General features: G+C 36.1%; 2 protein-coding genes across 2 annotated transcripts in view; one reads left to right on the top strand and one right to left on the bottom strand.

Annotated features, from left to right (window-relative positions):
• Nucleotides 1-706, bottom strand: part of tmod2 (tropomodulin 2) — a 32,436-nt gene extending 31,730 nt beyond the window's left edge. The window contains exon 1 of the mRNA XM_058751553.1: nucleotides 581-706. The gene's annotated coding sequence lies outside the window, so the exon portion shown is untranslated. The remainder of the gene's footprint in view (nucleotides 1-580) is intronic.
• A 2,979-nt stretch (nucleotides 707-3,685) lies between these two features.
• On the top strand, nucleotides 3,686-26,536 carry leo1 (LEO1 homolog, Paf1/RNA polymerase II complex component). The gene is made up of 11 exons (XM_058752059.1): nucleotides 3,686-3,777; nucleotides 4,541-5,119; nucleotides 7,440-7,538; nucleotides 7,622-7,716; nucleotides 12,967-13,115; nucleotides 13,215-13,394; nucleotides 14,282-14,416; nucleotides 17,280-17,415; nucleotides 19,845-20,034; nucleotides 25,338-25,435; nucleotides 26,265-26,536. The coding sequence occupies exons 1-11, from the start codon at nucleotides 3,720-3,722 to the stop codon at nucleotides 26,376-26,378; spliced, it is 1,833 nt and encodes a 610-aa protein (XP_058608042.1). The 5' UTR covers nucleotides 3,686-3,719; the 3' UTR covers nucleotides 26,379-26,536.
• The last annotated feature ends 198 nt before the right edge of the window (nucleotides 26,537-26,734 follow it).

Here is a 26,734-nt window from a genome sequence, read left to right as displayed (position 1 = left end):
GCATAATTTACATTATTAAACTAAATAACATAAAAAAGGAAAATTATTACAATCATACAGATATAGCCATTAAGGCAAAACGTCATTTACACAGCGCATTTAAAAAAAATAAATTCTAAAACAATAAGTCATAAATAATGTATTAAGATGCAGTATTCATAATTCAAATACGCATTGTGTGATTTAGCTTAATTACAGTATAATTGGACTATGACTGAACCAAAGTTCTTCTGACAGTAACGTTACATGATTTACTATGATGATGTTCATATCACATATGGACTCAAGTGTTACCTTGATAAAAATCAGTGAAGCATGTGTTAATTAGTTTTAATCGTGTATCTGGTTTAATATATAAGTGAGTATATATAATGGGCTCGGTGTGCTATAATTATGAGGTAACTTGACATTTTTTGATAACTGTAATATCGTAAACTGTTGGCCCATCTGCTCACGCTCATACGGATATCAGCGCTCGAGCGCTTAGCCAGCTAACCCCTGAACTACACAAACCTCTACATTTATGACCTCTATCCTAATATTAACCTCACTCTGACAGAGGACGAAATATATTTCTTACCTTAGTGAAATTCCTGCAAGCGTTTTACCCTTTATTGACCTATTCCTGGTCGGAAAGCAAAAAAATTCCCGCACCCGTCTTCACTGTCTCAGCCCAAGGGCGGTAACACAGGAAACCAGACACTAGAAATGCCCTGGTAATTGACTTCCACATCAGCCAATCAGAATGTAAGAGCACGCCCACAGTTCCCGCCTAATGGAAATACGCAACCAATCAGAGAATGTAGAATTTTAGTGGTACAAAGGAGCATGGGATATGAAGTCCACAGGTGGAGTCATTATCAGCGTGATTATGTCATTGAATTATTCATTGTTTATTGAGTATTTAAATGTTTTTATATTCATTGGTTTATTTGATTTATTGCATTTTCTTAATTGTTCTGAGTTTTTGTCAATAATTTAATTAATTAATTTTAATAAATTAATTAAAACATTACAACTAGAATGCATATTGTTATTAAATGAGAATTTCAGCTGCTTATATATCAGTCATTCTTTTTAGCATTTTTTTTACTTAAGTATTTTTCCAAATCATTCCTTCACAAAGATCAGCAAGCAATAAGATACTTGTGGAGACCTGTAGTGAAACTGGTCAGATCAGTGCACACACTGCTGAATGACGTGTCACCCACATCTCATCAACCTGAAATAAAATCCCCAGAGAGGGTAGATGAGGCATTTCAAAGCATTCTTTAAGAAAAAACTACACTCTGCATTGTATAATAGACTCAGCAAAGATCTTGCTTCATTTAGAATGTCAGATGATTAGAGAAATACTTTTTTTTTTTTTTTTGGTCAAAAATAAACATGCAAAACTATAAAAAAATTAATGTTTAACAACAAACTACTTATCCTTAATCTGTATCAGAAGCACTTTTATGAATATGCCGACTGTTATAGATTATGTACACTTATTTAATAATTTATTAGTTATTAAAACCTTGTGTGGATGTGTGGTATGTTGTTTTAAATGATGCAGCAGTCCATTCATGTTGCACAGTGATGAACAAGACCTTTTTCTTCTACCCTGAAGCCATCAGCATTACATCATGTCTATATATCCGTCATCAGAGAATATCAGTGCCAGGTACTTTTTCAACAGTGTGTGAGGAAATTATGTCAGACTCAGGGATAGTAACTAACTATGTTCTATCTACTTCTACCTATTTTGTTTATCCATTGGTGAGCAAGTGATATAATGGTAAATTTCTCCAAATCTGTTCCGATTAAGGAACAAAATCATCTACATCTTTGGTAAAACAATTCTGGTTTTGTAAAATGTGTCATTTTCATGAACTCAAAAGAAAAAGGAAGTTCTAAATACTCAATCAAGCCTGTTTCATTAAACAACAGTGGTGTAATGTAACGAAGTAAAAAGTATTTGAAGTATAAAGTATCTGTACTTTACTTGAGTTTTAATATTTCAGCCAACTTTTACTCCACTACATTTCCTAATTAAAATGTATATTTTTACTCCGATACATTTCCCCGAAGCATATTCGTTACTTACTACAAAATCGAGCTCTGGGGTGTGCGATACAGCATCGTCTGCGATAATATGGTAAGTGTTGTTGTAATTATGTGCGATCTGACATTATCGAGTATATCACCAAATCACACACAAAATGCACGCACGTGATTTATTAGTCCATTAAAACTCAAAATTCAAGGCATTCTAAATTGTAAACGGCAAAAATGCTTCTGTATGCTTTTTTATGTTTATATAATTTAATATAGTTAACTTAATCTATATCACACAAATGCATTAATCTATATCACACAAATGCAGATGTCAGCATTTACATTTTAGACATAATATTGCTTGTTTTTGCTCAATTTTGCCAACGAAAATAGCTCCAAACAAAGATCACATCACTGCTTTGCGTCTCTAAGCAATGGTGTTTACTTGTTGAATGAATCAACTTTTTGAACGAATCGGTTGAATAAATGGTTCAGTGACTCACTCATTAACACAATCAAATGTCATTGTTTCTGAATGAATCAGTCGTTTGAATGAATCGGTTGAATCTCAATGACTCACTCATTAGCAGTCACTTGCTGCCACCTACTGGCGGTTTAATTTCACATTTCGACCATTTTTTTTTTATGTTTAAATTATTTCAAATATCAGTATTCAACGTTTTATGTTAAAAACAAAACATTATTTATGCATCTGTAACTGCAGGTTAAATGCATCCATGTCCCCTCTGAGATACTTAAGCTGTGTAAATATATCTAAATGCTATTTCAGATGCAGATTCCAGAAGTGAGTTCTTATGTTGGAATGAAAGACACTAAGAACCGGATGAAGTGCTTCTTATTCTTCCCCAAAAATACAAAATGGAATAAAGAGTTAAAACTGAACACAATCTTGCTACTCAAGCTGTGTATGAACATTTTATATATATATATATTTATTTACTTCTTTTCCATTTTGCATTTACTTGTACTTTAACTTTCAATACTTAAGTACGTTTAAGATAAAAAATAATAATATATATATATATATATATATATATATATATATATATATATATATATATACTTTTCATACTTAAGTACAATAAATATCACATACTTTAAGACTTTTACTCAAGTAATATTCTAAACGGTGACTTCAACTTCTACCAAAGCCATTTTCTGGTAAGATATCTGTACTTTTACTTGAGTATGGCTTTCAGGTACTTTATACACCACTGATAATATACCCAGATCATCTGATTCAAAGGTTTAAACCTCCCAACACCTAATGCATCGTATTGCATTAAGCGAATGTCGTGAATTTTTGTAATATTTTTGTTGTGAAGATAGAAAACATGTATTTGGAAGGAAAATAAATGACCTGTAGGCCTACTTTGTGTGTCTTGTTCTTAATATTTATTTTTACATAAAATCACTGGACTTATTTCACTCCTCCCCTGACTGCAGCCACCTGCTGTCGTCTGCTTTGGCTTCTCAAACTAACCTGATTCACTGCATGCGAGGGACTTTTGTCTGCATAGAATATCTCCAGGGCTTTTTTTTTTACTTTAGAAAAAAAAATAAAAAATCAGCAGGGCTTTTATTTTATAAAGTGTTACCGACGCTTTTAGTTTATAAACTTTGACCCGGATGTCGGTCATTATTTACAGCCGGTGAGAATGGCGGACATTGACGAGCTATTCGGTAGTGATGGCGATAGCGACAATGAGCAACGAGGTACTTTAAATTTGCGTTATTGCATTAACGAATGAAGATGTGTTTCATTTATGTGTTATGCAGCTATGTGTCTATCAGATGAGCTCTTATTTAGCGGTTGCAGTTGTAAGACGATCAGTCTGTTAGCACTGCACATATTTTTTTTTTCATCAAATTTTAGCAATTTGATCAGATTACGTATGTTAAATTCATTATTTTTATGGAGCAGTTTATCAAATCTTTAGACTAAATATTTAAAAAAGATATATATATAAAATTTTTTTTAAAAGTATGCGTGTTTTTGTTGAGTGTCATATTTGATACATTTGGTTTATGTACAGTAGTCAACATTTGAAGTGAATCAGAAAAGTTAATCAAAGTTGTCCTGAGACAAGAATGCGTTTTGATTTTAGGTTCTAGGACAACTTTGATGAAAGGTTTTGATCCACTTCAAATGTTGACTAATGTAGTATGATATAGAAGAATATGAAGCGCTTACTTGTGAAGGGGGGAAAAACACAGACCCAAATTATTCTTAGGCCCAATATGTTATGATATGATAGTAGGCTTTATAGTGTTAATGAAAATAATACACAATTACTAATTGTACAATTTATATGATTAATTCCTTGCAACTCTACTCTATCATGTGAAATGCTTCTGACAGACAGTTTTATGGGCTGTGATTTCATGTGTAATGAAGTTATACTGTAAGTCAGTTTGGATAAAAGCATATGGTAAATAATTTAGCAAACTAATGTATGTGTTGATGTGTCTCATCCAGATTCCGGCTCTGGTTCCGGCTCTGATTCGGAGCATGAGAGACCCAGATCTGTCAGCAACGCCTCTGGCAGTGAGAGTGACAGAGATCATGACGAAGATGAGGATGAGGATGGTGGAAAGCCAAGCAATAAAGAGCTGTTTGGAGATGACAGTGAAGACGAGCGCGGAACCCAGCACAGCGGCAGCCAGTCAGAACGATCCGGCAACCAATCAGACGCGAGTATGCACTCTGACAATGAACACAGCGGGTCAGAGGGCCATCATGAGGAGGACGATGATGACGATGAGAGGGGTCACAGATCAGATGTGGGGAGTCCAGCCTCAATAGCAGGAAGCCACAGGTCTGACAGAGGAAGTGGAAGTCCAGGGTCAGAGGCGGTCAGCCCACGCTCAGAAGCAGGAAGTGGGCATTCAGATCCTGGCACACCTCATTCAGACGGAGAAGGGTCAGGGAAAGATGTCCATTCTGGAGATGAGAGGTGGGGTGGAAAAAGTGACCAATCAGAGGATGAGGACAAACCACAGAACTCAGACGATGAGAGGGATCATTCTGACGATGAAGGGGAGAGACAAAAATCAGGTGAGGCATATTAGAATGGTATATGTGACTCTGGACCACAAAACCAGTCTTAAGTCGCTGGGGTATATTGGTAGCAATAGCCAAAAATACATTGTATGTCTCAAAATTATCGATATCTTTTTATTTTTTATGACAAAATTCATTAGGATATTAAGTAAAGATCATGTTCCATGAAGATATTTTGTAAATTTCCTACCGTAAATATATCAAAACTTAATTTTTGATTAGTAGTATGCATTGCAAAGGACTTCATTTGGACAACATTAAAGGTGATTTTCTCAATATTTTGATTTTATTATTTTCTTTGCACCCTCTGATTCCAGATTTTCTCGGCCAAATATTGTCCTGTCCTAACAAACCATACATCAATGGAAAGTTTATTTATCCAGCTTTCAGATGTTGTGTGATTCTCAATTTCGATAAATTGACCCTTATGACTGGTTTTGCGGTCCAGTGTTATATATATATATACATACAGGTGCATCTCAATAAATTAGAATGTCGTGGAAAAGTTCATTTATTTCAGTAATTCAACTCAAATTGTGAAACTCGTGTATTAAATAAATTCAATGCACACAGACTGAAGTAGTTTAAGTCTTTGGTTCTTTTAATTGTGATGATTTTGGCTCACATTTAACAAAAACCCACCAATTCACTATCTCAACAAATTAGAATATGGTGACATGCCAATCAGCTAATCAACTCAAAACACTTGCAAAGGTTTCCTGAGCTTTCAAAATGGTCTCTCAGTTTGGTTCACCAGGCTACACAATCATGGGGAAGACTGCTGATCTGACAGTTGTCCAGAAGACAATCATTGACACCCTTCACAAGGAGGGTAAGCCACAAACATTCATTGCCAAAGAAGCTGGCTGTTCACAGAGTGCTGTATCCAAGCATGTTAACAGAAAGTTGAGTGGAAGGAAAAAGTGTGGAAGAAAAAGATGCACAACCAACCGAGAGAACCGCAGCCTTATGAGGATTGCCAAGCAAAATCGATTCAAGAATTTGGTTGAATTTCACAAGGAATGGACTGAGGCTGGGGTCAAGGCATCAAGAGCCACCACACACAGACGTGTCAAGGAATTTGGCTACAGTTGTCGTATTCCTCTTGTTAAGCCACTCCTGAACCACAGGCAATGTCAGAGGCATCTTACCTGGGCTAAGGAGAAGAAGAACTGGACTGTTGCCCAGTGGTCCAAAGTCCTCTTTTCAGATGAGAGCAAGTTTTGTATTTCATTTGGAAACCAAGGTCCTAGAGTCTGGAGGAAGGGTGGAGAAGCTCATAGCCCAAGTTGCTTGAAGTCCAGTGTTAAGTTTTCACAGTCTGTGATGATTTGGGGTGCAATGTCATCTGCTGGTGTTGGTCCATTGTGTTTTTTGAAAACCAAAGTCACTGCAACCGTTTTTTTCCAAGACATTTTGGAGCACTTCATGCTTCCTTCTGCTGACCAGCTTTTTAAAGATGTTGATTTCATTTTCCAGCAGCATTTGGCACCTGCCCACACTGCCAAAAGCACCAACAGTTGGTTAGATGACCATGGTGTTGGTGTGCTTGACTGGCCAGCAAACTCACCAGACCTGAACCCCAGAGAGAATCTATGGGGTATTGTCAAGAGGAAAATGAGAAACAAGAGACCAAAAAATGCAGATGAGCTGAAGGCCACTGTCAAAGAAACCTGGGCTTCCATACCACCTCAGCAGTGCCACAAACTGATCACCTCCATGCCACGCCGAATTGAGGCAGTAATTAAAGCAAAAGGAGCCCCTACCAAGTATTGAGTACATATACAGTAAATGAACATACTTTCCAGAAGGCCAACAATTCACTAAAAATGTTTTTTTTTTATTTTTTATTGGTCTTATGAAGTATTCTAATTTGTTGAGATAGTGAATTGGTGGGTTTTTGTTAAAAGTGAGCCAAAATCATCACAATTTAAAGAACCAAAGACTTATACTACTTCAGTCTGTGTGCATTGAATTTATTTAATACACGTGTTTCACAATTTCAGTTGAATTACTGAAATAAATGAACTTTTCCACAACATTCTAATTTATTGAGATGCACCTGTACATAGATATATAGAACAAGACTAAGAAGAAATTCATGCATGAGTTGTGACATTTTTCATGAGAAGTTCTCTTGTGCGTTTAAATATGAATAATCTCCATAATTATTAGTGAGTGAGACCCAATGTATTTGTGGCCAAATATGAAGAACTACTACTCTGGCAGCCCCTGAAATGTAATTTTTGGATAAAAATTTATCTATAACCTGTATATTCTAACAAATCTTTGTGTTTGTGGTCATTTATTTCAGAGTCGATGAAGGGCAGTGACAGCGAGGAGGAATTCACTCGGAAGAAAAAGAAAAAAATAGCTTCAGACTCCGACTCAGATTCTGACCCTGATGCACAGGGTGAGTGACAGACGCTTGCTATGATGAAACATACTGTCATACACACAGCAGCTCTGTTAAACTCTGTTTTTGTGTGCGTGTAGGTAAGAAGCCAGCAGCAAATGATCTGTTTGGAGAAGCAGATGATATTTCATCAGACAGCGATGCAGAGAAACCTCCCACACCTGGGCAACCAATGGTCAGATATTTGCACACACAGCCTCCTAATTTTCATTTTCTCAAGGTTGCGCCAAGCCACATTTTTTACTTGTGATTGGTCGCATTTTATTTTAAGGTCCAATTCTCACTATTAACAAATCGTTAACTATGACTTTCGTCTCAAACTCCTTATTTTCTGCTTATTACAGGATTAAAGTTTTCCGTCGCTACTGCAGATTTCTGTTAATTGCAGGGTTACCGCCTGTCCTTAATGTCTTAAATTCACTTTTCATAATTTTAAGGCCGTATATAGGCTTACATTTCTCAAATAGTGTAATAGATGTCTTAATTTTAGTTTGAGTAGGTCTTAAATTAAGGAAAGACGAGGTGTATTCGGCCTGCTGAGGGGGATGTGATCAAAGCCTGGAGTGGAGTGAAAGCACGTTCCTCTCTCCGCTCTAAGCGCTCTGTATTCACTCCGCTCTGGATCCACTCCGGGTTTTCCATTCCTGCTCACGGAAAAACTGCTCTGTGTTCACTCCATTTTAAAAGTTATCAGGGATTTCTGTCAACTGGAAAAAAACGAGGGGAAAAGAAACATTGTTCTGCCGACACACCAAAAATCATCTCCGCCACGGCTGCAGCTTCACACTGACAACATAGTAACGCCGCTCGCATCATTCACAGTCGCGTTATTAGCAGAGAACACAGAGCAGAACTTGAATTTCGGCGCAGGATTGCGGCTATTAATAATATTTCTACTCATTCCCGCAGGTTCCGACGGAATGTATCACATTTGCATGTGCTTTAGGATTGTACTTGTCAGACTGTACAAACATGATGATCATGTCACACTATGGGATCTCAGTTGTCATTATTGTCACGACATGTACTGTACGACAGTCAAGACGAGTTAAAAACGGGTGCGCGCAAGAGAACTTGTCAGGAGTTTTACATTGTCAACCCATACACGTCCAGTGACTGCGAACTGCACGCGGGACAGAAATGTTGGTGGCAATACCGGCGTATTTAAGAAGAATAGATTATGCAGCTCTACACACCCACATGAAAACAGCGGCGCAACCAGTGTTTATATAGAAAAGGCAACATATCAGATGAATTCCGTCAGCGGAAGACGGGAGCGCTGGGGTTTATGGCTGATAGAATAATTCTCTAGCATTAATTCTGCTCATAGCTTTGACGTTAGACGTTAGTCGTAGGCGAAGTCACACTGCAGGACTGTGCGTCGGAGGTGAAATTTGATCGCAACAGCCATTGACAACAGGCTGTCAGTGAACATGTCAAACCAGCGATCAAAGACTACAGATTTTAGCCTAGGATTATAGGAATCTTTTAGGATTTTCAAAATTTGTCTCAAGACGACCAAATCGTGGCCAAAATCGCACCGTGTGAGCCAGGCTTTAAAGAGACAGCAGCCTAAAGAAACCTGCTGCTGTCTTTCATTATATGAAGACTATCCAGTGTTATTTTACAGTTTAATAGATTATAGTTAAAAAAAAAAAAACTAAGCAGCCTACTGATAATTTAATTTTTATCTTGTTTTTGTTTGTGCTATTGATTGTCATTACTTTGTGTTCTTATTTTATTATTTACTATTTACTTGTCTTTTTTAGTTAAAATAAATTCAATTCTGAGTGCACTTGATTAATTGGTGGGGAGGGAGCGTTGTCCATGGGAAATAGTCCTGCCACCACAGCTGGAAAAAATCCTAGAGGAAACACTGCATAAATTTTAAAGGTGCCATAGAATGGAAAACTGTATTTACCTTGGCATAGTTGAGTAATAAGAGTTCTGTACATGGAAATGACATACCGTGAACCTCAAACACCATTGTTCCCTCCTTCTTATGTAAATTTCATGAATAAAAAAGACCACTGAAAAATAGGCAAATCAGAACATAACACAGACTGTGACATAACAGTCGGGATCACTAATAGTTATGCCCCCAACATTTGCATATACCGGCCCATGTTCTATGCCAGACGCCAGCTGAATCATCAGAAGTTCTGCAGGTATTATCTGTGTTTGCACACAGCAAAAATGGCAGATCATGGAAATAAATGTTATGTTCCAGGCTGCCCAGGTGAAAAACAACTGCACTTTCATAATGCACTTAAAGTGCTCTATTTTCTCTTTATTAGTACTTAATAGTACAGTGGTAAAGGGCAGCTTTTTCCATCTTAGATCCATTGCTAAGTTGAAACAGTTGTTGCCTCATAAAGACTTGGAGACTGTAATACATGCTTTCATAACATCTCTCCTGGACTATTGTAATTCCCTTTATTGTGGACTGCCTCAAACGGCGATTTCTCGTTTACAAATCGTCCAGAATGCTGCAGTGAGGCTTCTTACTGGAACAAGAATCACTTTTCTCCAATATTAGCATCTTTACATTGGCTTCCTGTAAAGTTCAGAATCTATTTTAAAATAGCTGTTTTTGTGTACAAGGCGTTAGCTGGCCTTGCACCAAAATATATCAGTGACCTTCTGATTGCTTACTCTCCTCAAAGAGCTCTTAGATCCAGTAATCAGTTTCTCTTAACGGTCCCTCGTTGTTGCTGTAAACCCAAGGGTGGCCAGGCTTTTTCAGCTACCGCCCCGAAACTTTGGAATAGTCTGCCTGTAAATGTGAGACTCGCTTCTTCACTAGCTAGTTTTAAGTCTGCTCTCAAATCGTATTTGTTCTCTCTGGCTTTTGAATAATGCCTGCTTAAGGCTCTGTTGCCAATTTGGCTTAGATTCTGTTTTATGTTTTTAATTTTCATATGATGTTGTTTTTTTTTTGTGTTTTTATGTGTGTGTATATATATGCATACATGCATACATACATATACTGTATTTGCTGTATTGTATTTGTATATGTTGTACAGCACTTTGGCGCAACTCTGTTGCTTTTAAACGTGCTATAGAAACAAACTTTGACTTGACTTAATATACTAAAAATGATCATTTAGTACTTCTTAAGATAAACTTAAGATCATCTAAGTGTACTGAACTGTGCTATTTTGAGACACCATGAATATGAACTAAAATGTGCTTTTAACATACTGTCTTTGTATTTAAAAACAATTATTTAGTTACCACTTGTAGTATTAATAAGGCAAATTTTTGATCAGAATTTTTATTATTGATTAGAAGGTGCTCCTAAATTTTTTAAATTAGGAGGACAAGCGCTCTTAATTACAAGAAGAAAAACACGGCTCTTAAACTGGGTGTGTGACCGGTATGGCTGTGGAATGGGGTTTGGCTGAGGAAAAAATTTAAATCTAAATATATGTTATTTATATATATATATATATGTATATATGTATGTTTTTTTTGCTTTAACCCCCGTTATTAATAGTTAGTAAGGTAGTTGTTAAATATAGGTATTGGGTAGGATTAGGTATGTAGAATATGGTCATGCAGAATGTTAATAACAGGCATGCTAGTAAGCAACAAGTAGTGAGAACTGGTCCCTATACTAAAGTGTTACCATATGATTAAACTCAGATTGAAGTAATTTTTGTTATTATTTTATTTTAAAATACTCCATACTCTTTTATCTCTTTATGCTCTAAAATACTCTTTATGCTGTAACGTTTTCTTGCACTGTGTTTACGCTTGTTATTGTTACTACCAATCTGGATGTGCCAGCAAAAGAAACTTCTAAGATCATAGTCACGATTATTTAACACAATTAGAGGTGGCTGATATGATCAACATATTATTTCATGATAAGAATAATTTTAGATAATAGTCAATTTTTGCAGTTTTGTATACCAATTAAGTTAAAAATATCCTTCATACAATAATTGAATACATTAAGAACCAAGTATAAATTACAAACAAAAGGTCAATACAATAGAACAAATGAAACGGTGCTTTGTTTTTCAGAGAGGTCTATTCTGGTAAACAACAGCCTATACAAAAAAAAAAGTCAAATGGAAAAAAAGAGCACTGCTTGGTCTTCACTGTATAAATTAAACAAAGGTTAATCCTAAAAGTTATTCTGTCAAGAGCAGTGAGTGATGTTCTTATTTTCTTTTGTTGTTTGATTAACTTTAAAGCCACAAATAGCAGCATTTACCCATACTTGGAATTTGTGCTCTGCATTTAACCCATCCAAGTGCACACACTCAGCAGTGAGAAGTGAACAAACACACACACACATTCCCGGGGAGCAGTTGGGGGTTCAGTGGCTTGCTCAAGGGTCTCACCTCAGTCGTGGATCATTCAGCACTGTCAACACTGTTCTGTGATTGAGGGTGGAGAAAGTGCTGGATACTCACTCCCCCACCCACAATCCCTGCCGGACCTGAGACTCGAACCTGCTACCTTCGGGTTACAAGTCCGACTCTCTATCCATTAGGCCACGACTGCCCAGTTGTAACACAAACCACTGTGTTTACAGGAATATTTGCAAAGACAGGCATATTTTTGTGTGTGTGTTTGGCTGTTTAAGCATTTGCCTGTGTACTTGCTTGTTTGTGTTCCATGCTATTTAGGAGTGTGTGCAATTTATTTATTTTTTTTCTTTTTTTCTTTCATCGAGTCTCCTGCAAAAATAATGATGGTGTTTATGTATATGCCGTTACTGTGATTCAAATTTACTTCTACCATTATAATATGTTTGCCAGACTGCTAACTCCTAATGTTAGGATGCTCTGGTTCGTTTATAAAAGTGCTCTGAAATTTAATTCATTATATTCTACACTTCTTCTTCAGAGATGCAGACTTGTTACTGTTTTAGTCCAAAATGGGTCATCTGTGTAGATCTTAGGAGTCTGCAAGGAGTCAATGATATGAGAATCAAAAACAAAACAAAAAAAGAGCTTTGTGCTTGAAGTGCAGCATGATTTACATCCAGTGTTTGCATTGCCTGAAGCGGCTCGGTTTAATGCTGCTCCTCACAAAGTTCATATCTTCAGTAGTTTGGGTCACTTAAAGTGCACTTTTGAAAATGCAAATGCAACAAAATCGAAAGCAAAGAAATGATTACAACCATGAATATTACTATTGTAATTTTACTTTTTCCAAAATAAATAGATTATATTTGTTTATAATCATTTTACAGTATAATAGCATTATTAGTAAAGTAAAACATTTCTTCATTTTTATTTTTAATTTAATAAAAATAATTAATAATAATAATAATAATTTCATTGTCACCTTTTTCACCCCTGATGAGATTGCATCCCTGTTTCTGTCTTCCAAAACAGTCCTAATTTACTTTTTTTTTTTTTTGTGTCATCCTCTAACACCTGACTGATCTGAACTGAATGAACAGGATGCTGAGGATGGTCTGGAGGGAGATCAGCACGAGGAGGAGCCGGTTCCAGAGACAAGGATCGAAGTGGAGATTCCTAAAGTCAGCACAGATCTGGGCAGCGAGCTGTACTTCGTCAAATTACCCAACTTTCTCAGTGTGGAGCCCAGGTGTGTGAATGTCTCCTGGAACACTGAACTGAAGTCGCTAAATGCTTTATCCAAACAGTCATTTGACTGTCTGTCTCCTTCCTCACCATCTCTCCATAGGCCTTTTGACCCTCAGTACTATGAGGATGAGTTTGAGGATGAGGAGATGTTAGATGAGGAAGGACGAACCCGTCTGAAACTGAAGGTGGAGAACACCATCAGATGGCGGTCTCGGCGTGATGAGGAGGGCAATGAACTCAAGGAGAGCAATGCACGAATCGTTAAATGGTCAGATGGCAGGTGAGGATACGCTAGGGGTTGCACTGACTAGTCGACTTCAGTGCTCTGTCATGACGCTTTAAGCTTGACATCGACTAGTTGCTGGCCCTATAGAGGGCGCAACGGGATAAGAAATCTTTGAAGGACTTCCACATTTACGCTTTGTTTCCAAACAGTTAAAATGACAACAAAAAAAAAAAGCTCTCCACAAGACATGTGAGATTATATTACTGGATGCTTGAAATTGAACGGGAGAATGCACGTTTTAAACGGCTTATTGTACAGGTAAGTTAATTGGCGTTCTAATCTAATGCGCTGCTGCACTGTAACTCGCACACACACAGACTACAGACAGTAGCTCGCACATCACGCGCACAGAATCATTCAGCACTGTCAACACTGTTCTTTGATATCTCAATAAAATAGCTTAGTTATTAAGAAATATGCTAGAACTTTTCAGTTTCTAAGTCCTACAGCTTCACTACTAGTAGAGAGTCGCTGCCAGGTAGAATTAATTCACACACTCCGTCTCCTCACTAATGTATTTATATGAATGTGATCTTTACTGTGCTACTTTATCTGTATCGGATTTAGAACGAGAAGAAATCTGTGAGAAATATAACGACCTAAAGACAAAAGAACTGATAAAAATGAGCTGTTATAGGAGCAATAGCCATGTGGGCAGTGCTGTGTCATATGCCATGGCTGTGCACAAGGTGTTTGAGTCTGAGTTGCAGGCTTATTTGTTCATTAATGACTTCGACTTGACTTTCATCACATAAGTCAACTTTAAAAAAGTCAGAAGTTGTTCAACCCCTAGGATATGCATGCAGATTTTAGTGCCGAGTAATGTTCTTAAGGTATAATGAAACACATCTATGGAAATCAGCATTACTCTCGTTCTGCAGCATGTCTCTGCACCTGGGGAATGAGGTGTTTGACGTGTATAAAGCTCCACTGCAGGGTGACCACAACCACCTGTTCATCCGCCAGGGTACAGGACTGCAGGGCCAGGCTGTGTTCAAGACCAAACTCACCTTCAGGTGTGTTTCTCTCTCTCTCTCTCTCTCTCAGACAAACACACACACACTTTATTTAGTTATATGAACAGTGACATTGCATAGAATTCTGTTGTTTTTATGTATACTTAGTTTTAAACTAACCCACACCCAACCTAACAGAAGAGATTTTAAAAACAAGAATAATAATATAAACTTTTTCATACCATTTTACAAATGAGGACACTCCCAAAATGAGACTTTTGGGATATTTTTTTGTTGTTGTTGTTTTTGTGGTCACCTTTAGCTCAATTCTGGCTAATTGAGCTAAAATGTGTTCCCAAAATGTGATGAAGTAGGTGCACACACTACAACTATTATAGTACTGATAGTAGTGCTATTTCACTTGTTGGACGCTAGGTGACGATATAGGGCACATTTTACTAAACAATTGCTTGCACAACAATTCAAGGCAGTTTGATACTATCTATCACACACATACATACATATATACATATACATATATATATATATATATATATATATATTAGTGCTGTCAAACGATTAACCACATACAAAATAAGTTTTGTTTGCATAATGTGTTCTATGTATATATAAATAAACACGCACATTATATATTTTGAAAATATTTACATGTCTACATTTATATTCATATATAATTTATATTATAAAAAATATATTTGATATATAAACAATATTTTTCTGAAATATATACATGCATGTGTGTGTATTTATATATACACATATATATATATATATATATATATTACACAGCACATGTATTATGTAAACAAAACTTTTTGTATGCGATTAATAGTTTGACAGCCTAAAATATATGTATTTATTTATTTAAAGGGGTCATATGACGTTGCTAAAAAGGATATTATTTTGTGTAATTGCTGTAATGCAATTTATGTGGTTTAAGGTTAAAAAAACACATTATTTTCCACATACTGTACATTATTGTTGCCCCTCTATGCTTTGCCTTTCTGAAACGCGTCGATTTTTACAAAGCTTATCGTTCTGAGAAGCGAGGTGTGCTCTGATTGGCCAGCTATCCAGTGCGTTGTGATTGGCCGAATACCTCAAGCATGTAACGGAAATGTTATGCCCCTTACCGTATTGTGATGCCATGTCCCGGTGCGACGAGTCAAACAATAAAACCCATTACAAACGAGGCATTTTTTGCATCCAGTGGGGACATAATTACAGATTATAATAACTTATACAGTCTTTTTACGTGTCGCGTTGCATCGCACCATGTAAACATTACCATGTCTGCATTTGTGATCGGAGAAACAATAAACAACAAGCGCTACTCTACAATGCTCAAAACTTACGTTTGAATAGTCAGTGGCAAATTCTTTTAATATGAAAACATACTTACAGGCTGTGAGTCAGAAGCGCCAGACTGTCCTTGCAAAGTTGGAATTGCCCCACTTTTGCCCCACTGTAGGCTACTCTCCCAGGTTCAGGAAATAGTCCTCCGTAAAATGTGCTGCACACACTCAAATATTTGGGTTGAACCGTTGTAAATACAACTTAAACAGTGGAACAGTGTTGTAAATACAACTTAACCACTGATTTCTAGTTATGTCCCTTTTTGGAAGCCCAAACAGAGTAATTTCGCTTTCAGAACGAAACACAGCATCTCCAGGACATGGCGTCGGTGGCAGCAGCAATACTACAGCGAGAATGAAAATCACGCCCTCTTTCTTTGTGTATACATTTGGGCGGTGCTATGCAAATCTTCCCACACAGTGATGTAGACATGTGGGGGCATTTAAATGAGCCATTTTAGGAGGGCGTGGACAAGTCTTAACTTTTATGAAGAATATCTCTTTGGGTTTGAGACTTTAGTCTTTGCAACTTTAGGGATCTTATCTATGCACAAACAGCACTCCAAAGAGAAAGGAAAACTTGAAATCGCATCATATGACCCCTTTAAAATGACACTGAAAAGGAAATATGAAATGATTAATGTACACACTTACCAAAACCAAACACAAAAACATGCACATTTTATTTATAAATATAGTGAGTTTTAATTGTTAGACAATTGTTTAAAGTAAAAATTAATAAAGAACTATGGTGGGTTTAAAACAAGCTCATCATGATTATATTTAAAGAGTTAAAATTTGGCTGAAGGCCACAAAGGCTGCCACATAATGAAAATATTAATGATACAAAGTGTCTTAAAAATGTGGTATTACTTTAGATTATGGAACAAAGATTTTTTTTCCCCTCAATAAACTCCTAATTTGCTGCTTACTAATAATTAGTAAGTTAAGGTAGTTGTTAAGTTTAGGCATTGGGTCGGGTTAAGGGATCTAGAATATGGTCATGCAGAATAAAGCATTAATATGTGCTTTATAAGTACTAATAAACAGCCAATATGCTAGTAATATGCATGCTAATAAGCTACTAGTTAATATTGTGAACTGGTACTTAAAATAGAATGTTACCAAAAAATATTAAATAATTGATTAATAGTTGAACTCTGTGGGAGCTGTGTATTTCATGTTTTATCATGACTGAAATGCTGTATTGACCAATCAGCATCCAGAACCTCAACTAACATTTTAGTTTAGCTATGGATTGAGATGTTGAACAGCCACCAGTCCACCAGCAGGGGTCTCTCAGGTTTGTTAAATAGCATGGAAATTAGTGCTTTTTTTTTTTTTTTTTTTTTTTTTTGTCAGCAAGATCTTAGGTTTAAAATTAGTACATATTTCAAGTTAAGTATTTTTAATCCTTTTTAAGCTTTTGCAGTGTGACAGATTTTTAAAAGTACACCTGTTTCATGCAGTTTCTCAGTTAATATGCATTTATAATAATTCTAAAATGTTTAAAGTGGTTTTATATTATTATGCATGTGTCTTTGCAGACCTCACTCCACAGACAGCGCCACACACAGGAAAATGACCCTCTCTCTCGCTGACCGCTGCTCAAAGACACAGAAGATCCGAATTCTGCCCATGGCTGGCAGAGACCCAGAATCCCAGAGAAATGAGATGATAAAGGTAGAACAAATGCATACATTTCACTCAGCAAAGAGATTTGAGTTTAGCCCGAGACTGATGGAAAATTCTGCAGGATTCATATCAATGCAGAAATGCAGTGAGTTTTCAGAGGGTGGTTATATCACAACTTAAATCCTCCTGAATGAAAAACTCTTCCTCCTGAAAACCTGGAGGTTTCAGAGGAAACTAGGTCATAAAGCTGTCCTGCTAAGGAGTTTAACCAATATGTTTTGGAACTTAAAGGACAAGATTACACACAGTGACTCAGCTTTTGTCATTTCATTTGACAAAACCTCAACGGACACGTAACAGATATATCACAGTCTGTGAAGATCAGGCCATCTCGGCTCGCAGCACGTTTCCTCACACACAGCAGATCTTGACAGCAGCGGGTTATGCTTGTATGGTTTCAGCCGTGTTATCTAAACAGATTGTCCAACAACTAAAGTGGAGTACTGTAAATGTTTTGATCTATTTCCTCTCCCTCTCATTTATCTCCTTCTGACCAGAAGTCTAATGTCCAAAAAGCCAGATTTCATATCAGATGGACAACCATAAGTCAGTCCCAAAGTCCCAGACACCATTAGACAGCCTTGCTGGAGTTAAAGTGGCGACAGTTCTCTGGATAATTCCTCTCGTAAATGAAGAGCTATAAAATGATTTCACAAGTTTTATTGAAAGTGGCTTTCACAGATAATAATCATGCATAAATAGTGTTTATGCTGTTTGGACCTGTTTATGACTCGGCTGGGCCGAATTTACATTGTATACCATTCAAATGCTGGGGTCAGTAAGTTTATAATTCTTTTACTCCGCAAGAATGCATTAATCTAGGCATGCACGAAATTGGATTTTTGCCGGTATCCGATATGCCAATATTTTTCAACTCATTTTGGCCGATAGCCGATGCCGATACCGATATATTTCCTTTTGTTTGGAAAAAACACCAAGTCTCTCCTGTGCAGAAATTATAAGCACATTATTTTTAGTTTTTAACAAGAATTTATTTGTTTGAATTAAATAAACAACAATGAAGTTCTTTTAGAATGACAGTACATTAAATATATGAAAATAACTATAAATAACCTATATTCAATCGCTGCAATTCTTTTCAGAAAGATGCAGTGGTAACCTTAACATTTTATTTTAAGATTTAACATTTGTAAATGGTCTAAAGCAAGAGTTGTATAAATTCTGAAAATCTTTTATTGCTCATTTGTTTAAAAAATATAACATATTACACATTAATGATTAAATCAGTGTATATATAAAATTATTTAATTTAAGTGACATGTTTGTTTTTTTTTTTGTTCATGTAAGCTATAGCTTCTGAACTTTAAATCAAAACATACTCATGATTTTATAGCATCAATTACTGTTTTATTTAATCAGAAACGGTCTAAATATTATTTGTGTGTTTTGCTTTCATTTTATTAGAAGTAGGCCAACAGCGCCCCCTACAGAATTAAAACTCCTTTATGAGCGGGCATTAGGACCCGGGGGAGGCTGCCGCTGCTGCCACTGCAGGTGCTATTACTGTTGACTCTATATCACACACCGAACGAGTTTAAATGCAGCTATCCAAAACAGTGAATCTAATTATCATTCAGACAAAACTGTGCTTCAAGAACGAGCAACACTGCTGACATGATCTAATCGCTAGCACACCTTGAGCACATGTGAGTTAATGTATTCCTCTTATCGGCAAGACATATCGGCATAATTTTTCACATCGGGCCATGCCTATATTTACATTTAAAGCCATTATCGGCAGATTCCGATATTGGTCCGATAATATTGTGCATCCCTACATTAAACTGAGCAAAAATGACAGTAAACACTGTAATTTGTTTTGAATAAATGCTCATTTTAACTTTTTATTTATAAAAGAGTCTTGAAAATGTATCACAGTTTGTCACAAAAAATAGTAAGCAGAAAAACTGTTTTCAAAATTGTTGATAAATGTCTTGAGCAGCAAATCGGCATATTAGAATGATTTCTGTAAGATCATTTGACACTAAAGACTGGAGTAATGATGCTGAACATTCAGCTTGATACTTTGCAGGAATAAAATTTGCTTTAAAATAATATTCAAAACATTTTTTGTGTCATTTCACAATATATCTGTTTAGTATCTAACAAACTCCAGCAATCTCTGTAAAATGATTGCATTAAAAAAAAAAAAAACATATCTGGTTATGATTGACTGGAAAGGCATGGAAAATCCCTGGTGGAAAGTGTGGGAACTCTGGATTTAAATTTAATATACAAAATTATTTATTAAATCCAGTAAGGTTTAGTTCTTAAATCCTTTTTCATTACTCCGATAAAATGCATCTATATTTATCTCCATGTTGACTTATAAACTAGGATGTGGATGTATTCAATTCTGCTGTGACTGAGTTTTTTGTGTGTGTCTGTTTGTGCAGAAAGAAGAGGAGAGGTTACGTGCATCCATCCGTCGTGAATCCCAGCAGAGACGCATGAGAGAGAAACAGCATCAGCGAGGTCTGAATGCAGGGTATCTAGAGCCAGACCGCTATGACGAGGATGAGGAGGGTGAAGAATCCATCAGCCTGGCTGCCATCAAGAGCAAATATAAGGGTGGAGGTCTGAGGGGTAGGTGATATGCAAGACATGTATACACCTGGGGCGTTATGTATACATTGCCCCAAAGGTTTCAGATTGTATGAAGATCCATGCAAAGACCACTTTACAAATAGCATTTAGCGTACATGCAGTATTGCTTACTCTCTCTTCTTTTTGAAATGTCTATACATTAAATTAACACAGCTGGCCAAACTAAATTAAGTTCTGTATATCATCTCTAATGATGCACCTGAAATGCACTTTAAATGCACTTTTTGCCAAAACCAAAATAAAGTTTATTTAATAATCAATTAATTAATCAAATATATTTAAAAATCTACACTACTGTTGTACATGAACATTTAAATTTCAGAAAACAGTTTTCTCTAAACTTTCTAATGATATAATTGTTTTAACTCTCCATTTCATTGTTAAAATAGTAACCTTTAAATAGTCGCTGTAATAACTTTTTTTTAATGAAAGAATTATTACATACAATAAATGAGACCTCACCAGCAAGTTAAGTAAATTATTATTGTGATAGGGATCCAAGCAGTCATCAGGAGAATCACATTGAGATGTAAACATGGGAGTGATGTTGGCGTCCAAAAAGTTGTTTATTTAAAGCTGATGTGCAAAAAAATATGGTTAGAAGCATAGCCTAAATAAAACAAAACTTCTTCAAATTAAAACTGCTAGATACTAAAAATAAAAATGGTAACCTTGTTCGACTTAGGGTGAATCCCATTTCTCTGTCTCACCCCTTCCCCTTAGTTTTGCGCGTTCACGTGAGAGTAAGGGCTATCCCAATTCTTGTTTTGATCGAGGGTAGGGCTAAGGGAAGGGTAGATACCCTTAAAACCAAGCATTTTCGCGAGCTTATTTGAAACCGAGGGGTACCCAGAACACACTGCGCAACCGGCAACAATCAAGTATTTTCGGCTTAAATAATTTATTTAAAAATTACGACAGTCTTGTTTTGTGCTCTAGACAGTCCTGTACATATATATTTGCAACCATGTTCTTAATCGAAACGTTTTTAAAAAATCGCTAGTTTGCGATGCTAACGTTACATAACTGATTTGCACAACAGTCCCGCAGACTAGCCTTGAATGGACTCCATGCATGTCTACAGTTTTAACAAGTTTGTAAAACGATCCAAAGTTCGTGGTCAACACTTGTCGGCTCTGGTGACGTAGCAGCCAGCTAGCGACGGTGTATGATGACGTAACCGTAACCAAGTGGTGTCTCATTTCATAGGGGTATGTTTTCACCCCTAGCGCTTACCACTCGGTTTCGAGGGACAAGGGCTAGGGGTAAGACGTAGGGGAAGGGGTAAGACAGAGAAATGGGATTCACCCTTACTCTTAACTACTCGACTAGTTCCTATTACTGATAGTGACAGCCATACACATTTTTCCTGCTCTTACTAATTGGAACATTCCATTTTTATAAAATAAACTCTTGCTGCACCATATAATTTAATAAATAAGTACACAAGATAATTAAGAGCAAAAGTTAAATCCAACATACATTAAAAAAGGAGAGATACAATTAGCTAAAATGAGCGTTTATCTACAAGTTTACACTTCTTTTAAGGTCATGCTCACTCAGATAAATCAGGAAACCTAAACCAGCAAACCCCATGTAACTTTCTAAAATGTATAAGAACAGTGAGAACAGTCAAAACCGTGTTGAAGACAATGTCAAGGTCTCTCCATAACAATGAGTATGCAAAATACGCCTCTCTAGAGTTATTCTAGCAAACTATCGAGCTTATGGACATTGTTTGGCTTTCTTGGGATAAATGTAACGTTACATGGCATATTGTTTAGAAACTGTTATATTGACATCACTCAGCAATTACATGAGACATGATACATTTCAGTTGTAATGTTTCACTTTAAACGCCAATTAAATGGCGTCAAAACGATGGCTATTTTTTCAAAATATGTGATCAAATTGACAGAATTTGCAAGCTTTGAAAGACATTTCACACCAAAAGTAACAAAGCAAAGCTTATTGTGATTATTGGAGGGTAGGCATGATACAAATAATGTTCAGTGAAGTTTTGTTAATACATCATACATAATAAAAAGCATAGACTAAATATAATAAATAAAATGGAGGAATGGATATTGGCAACCCAGCCCTATGTGTATGACTTTCTTCATCAAAAATGCAGTGAAATGGCAGTAAATGGGAGTCGAGATTTTGAAGCCCCAAAAAAGTCTGTCCATCCATCATAAAAAGTACTTGAGATAAATAATAAATTAAATTAAAATATAAGTCAGAGATTAAGTTTACAGGGTTTCCGTGGGTCCTTAAAAAGTCTTAAAATGTCTTAAATTGTACAAGAAAGTCTTAATAATGATTTCAAGAGGTCTTAAATTTGGGTACAGACCAGAATCACGATGCAGCTTAATGTGACAATTAAACTTCAAAAAGCTATAAATAAATATGAGCGCAGCACGTTTCAAAGTCCAGTGCTGCTTTGTGTTCTGCTGTTACCGCGGAAACAGTTCGAAAGCGCCTCCTGCTGGCAGAGAATGAATGCGCATGTTCAATAAGGCTGTTGCGAGTAGTGTATTCATGCAATACCAGAGGATGTAGTTTCAGAACTGGATTTCTAGGACCCTATATATATATATATATATATATATGAGAATTTTTTTTATTTTTTTTTTGTATGTATGCATTATGTCAGGTCTTCCAGCCAGTTCTATCAAACCTTTACAATTAATCCAGAACATGCAGCAAGATTAATTTTTAATGAGCCAAAAATAATGTAAGAAAGAATGAAGAACATCACACCTCTGTTTATCAATTTGCACTGGCTACCAATAGCTACGACCACTGGCTCTGCACCACTTTACCTAAATGAATTACTTCAGACTTATGTGCCTCTAGAAGCTTACGTTCTGCAAGTGAACGTCGCTTTATTGTACCATCCCAAAGAGGCACAAAATCACTTTCACAGACTTTTACATTAACTGTTCCCTCCTGGTAGAATGACCTGCCCAACTCAATCCCAGCAGCTGAGTCCTTAGCCATCTTCAAGAATCGGCTAAAAACACATCTCTTCCATCTTTATTTGACCCTCTAACTCTAGCACTCTCTATTCTAATTCTATTCTTTAAAAAAAAAAAAAAAAAACCTTGCTATGTGTACTGCATTAAGCTAACTGAGACTTGTTATAGCACTTGCATACCATTGCTCTTTTGTTGATTTTGATTGCTTCCATTGTCCTCATTTGTAAGTCGCTTTGGATAAAAGCATCTGCTAAATGACCAAATATTAGTGGCTCATACTATTTTATAGCACTTGCTATTCAATTCTGTATATTATTATTTTTTAAGGAATTATGTAGTTGTTTAATTGTATACACTTAATTATTGTCCTAACCAACTCCTAACCCTAAACATACCCGTTGGTAACCCTCTTGAAATATTTAACCTAATTTATTTCAATATATTCTATATATTCTGGTTTTAAATTCAGTTTTCTTGGAAAGAAAGACTTGTGTCTGTAAGAGACTTCAGTTCATTAGTCGAAGCGCTTCACGTCTGATGTATGACAAACTTAAAGTGCAGTAAATGGTAAAACGGTACAAATTGGTGTGATTATTAGTACTTCAATAAATGTAAAATAATTTGAATACAAATACTAATTTACAACATCCAGCATCACAATGAACTGTTTTGCACAGCTAAAAAGGCTAAATGGAGATTGCTGACTCCCCCTCAAACAGTTCACGCTAGCTCTTACATTAAAAAATAAGATGGAAAGATAAAAAATGAATAGTTTCCAAGGATCTAGTCTTTGCATCTGTTTGTTTGTTTGTTTGAATCAGGTCTCCTCTGTTGGAGTAGATAGCGCTGTCCCAAAAAATAGGGTCCTAGAACTGCAGCCTCCGGTATTGCAGGAACATTAGGTTTTTTGTTCAGACCAATGTGAAAATCGACCCATGTTTTTACCTTGCAAACACGCAGAGCTGTAAATGTGAACTGGTGGGTCAATAAGAAGATAATTCATTATAAAAATCTAAACAGTAAAATGTTTGTATGTTATTTAATTAATATAATAATTTATTGCTAATACTTGTTTAAATTAATGTAATTAATATTTTTGACTCATCCATTTTCTTAAAAAATGGTTTAAAGGCTGAAATGTGAAGTGTATTTTATAAAACGTTTTGTTTTCCTGAACACTTATATCTGAACTGTAAATCATGCTTTTTACAGTCATTTTACAGTTTAATAGTTTACCATAGACATTGCCCTACCCTGCTCATATGGTATTAATTTTATTTGTGCAGGTCTTAAAAAGGTCTTAAAAAGTCTTAAATTTGAGCTTAAAAATCCTGCAGAAACCCTGGTTTATAAAGTTTTAAATATGGATATTTGTCTTACACATACGCATCGCTTTGCTTCAGAAGGCCTTTATTAACCCCCTGGAGCTGTTTGGTTTTTTTGAGCACTTTTTATAATGGATGTATGCATTTTTTTTTTTTTTTTTTTTTGGGCTTCAAAATCTCAAACCCCCATTCACTGCCATTATAAAGTTTGGAAGAGCCAGGACATTTTTTTAATATAACTCCGATTGTATTTGTCTGAAAGAAGATAGTCATATACACCTTGGACGGCTTGAGGGCGAGTAAATAATGGGGTAATTTTCATTTTTGGGTGAACTATCTCTATAATTTTTATGCTGTTTTGATGAACATTTTCAGTTGCAGAAATTCGTGCATCAATAATAATAATTTCCGTACAATAGTACCAATGCAGACACATGGTACCCCCAAACTTATTTTTCGAGGAACACCCTTTACACAAACTTAAAATCAAATCCAGTCGCTATGTCTGCATCAATAGCTGTAGTGTGAAAACAGTCGTCTCTACAAGAAGTAGGTCAGTTGAAATGGCCTCTGAACTGTGGTGGGGTGCTGTGTCTGTCGTCTGTATTGTATTCCCTCGCTCCCCCGTGGGTCAGTGTTTCTGCACAACAGACTCTTTGAGTGAGTTTGAGACCTGCTGCGATCAGCTAGAACATTCTGCACTGCAACAACAGCTTGTGTTCCCAAAACAGCATGTCTCATGCACACACACGCGCTTTCTCACTGACAGTAACTGTTACAGCCGTTAGCCGATTACCTGCCGGCTCCTTAATACTGCATTATGCCGGAGTCCGACTGAGATTTAGATTAGTTTGTTCAGTTTGATTTGTTTGTGCCAATAAGAGGTATTTACTGAAAGAACATCTCTCTGGAATGCTTGAAAATCAGCCCTGAATTCTGAGCTGGGCTTAATTGTTTGTTTGTTTGTGGGTCATAGAGGAACGAGCCAGGATCTATTCTTCAGACAGCGATGAAGGTTCTGATGAAGACAAGGCCCAGCGGCTGATGAAGGCCAAGAGACTGGACAGTGATGAGGTGAATATTTCAGTCCAAATAGACAGTTTGAGAAATAAAAATCATCAAAAATGGAATGGTAATAACGTCACAACCATGAGCATAACGGTGACTTCCCAGTTTTCAGCAGCCTTGGTTACAGATGGATATTTCCCATTCATTTTCTTCAGTGAAAAGATCTAAGCCTTGAGTCAAACCAAACCTCTTTACATTCTGTCATTTCCTCACACACACGTTGCTCCAAACCCATACAACTTCAGTTTATCTACAAAACACAAGATATTTTTGGTGTTCTCACATCATTTTTGTCCATCCATTATTCATATGTGATGAAAAGCCTAAACAAAAATTGATCCTGTATCTTCAGAAAACTGTATGACTTTGAGTTTTTATGAACTTTGAAGCTTGAACATTTTCGTGTCGTGGACTTTCACTGAATGGACAAAAGTTAAAAATATCTTTGTGTTCTTAAGATGAATGACACACGGGTGAGTAAATTATTACAGAATTTTCAGTTTTGCCTGAACTATACTTTGAAGATGAATCACATCATTTGATTATATTCCCATGTGTTGTTTTTTTTTTTTTTTGCCAGAACTTTGTTCTGATTGGTAAATCCTGCATAAGGATTGTATTGTATTTCTAAAATTATTTACTGTAGGGGGTAAATTTATTTGTTCTTTTTAAAGCTTAAAAAAAAAAAGTCAATTTAATTCTGAGGCTTTGAGAGGCTTAAAATGGTCAAGAAAAGCTAAATTCTAAATGATTTTGGTTGACGACACCTTACCAACATGAACAGACTTCAGTAGATTAAAATTTGTTTTGGGTATTTATTTATCCTTTCTTTTAGGAGGGAGAGAACTCTGGAAAGCGGAAGTCAGAGGAAGATGAGGAATCTGCTGCCAAGAAACCCAAAAAATATGTCATCAGTGATGAAGAGGAGGAGGAAGAGGAAGACGAGTAATTCTTTTTTTTTTTTTTTAAATCATTTTGTGATTGGATAATCACAGTAAAGTAGGTGTCTAATCCAGAAAATCAAACCTGCAGTTATTTGTTTGTATATTTTATAAAGTTGGAAAATGCTCATCATTGCAACACATCAATAAAGCGCAATAACCTTGATGTGGCCTGCTTGTGGTTTATTAAATGTGTAGCTAAAAGATGATTCATTAATAATAAATTCACCTCTTAAATTCCTCCTTGGAAGTTTGACCTCTGAATTTGTCAGAGCTGTCAAACCCCTGAAAACAACAACAAAAAAGGTTGGGCTTATTTTAACAAAAAGGCCTCAATTAAATTCCTACACAGTTAAAGTTGATT

The sequence above is a fragment of the Onychostoma macrolepis genome, chromosome 18 (assembly GCF_012432095.1).
Source record: "Onychostoma macrolepis isolate SWU-2019 chromosome 18, ASM1243209v1, whole genome shotgun sequence".
Taxonomy (NCBI): Eukaryota; Metazoa; Chordata; class Actinopteri; order Cypriniformes; family Cyprinidae; genus Onychostoma; species Onychostoma macrolepis.
The sequence above is the reverse complement of the archived record's forward strand: the minus strand, read 5'-3'. Positions and strand labels throughout refer to the sequence as shown.

Coding starts and splice junctions, on each gene's coding strand:
- leo1 (XM_058752059.1), top strand. CDS start 3,720: ATGGCGGACATTGACGAGCTATTCGGTAGTGATGGCGATAGCGACAAT. Junction 5,120..7,439: donor AGGGGAGAGACAAAAATCAG/GTGAGGCATATT, acceptor CATTTATTTCAG/AGTCGATGAAGGGCAGTGAC. Junction 25,436..26,264: donor AGAGACTGGACAGTGATGAG/GTGAATATTTCA, acceptor CCTTTCTTTTAG/GAGGGAGAGAACTCTGGAAA.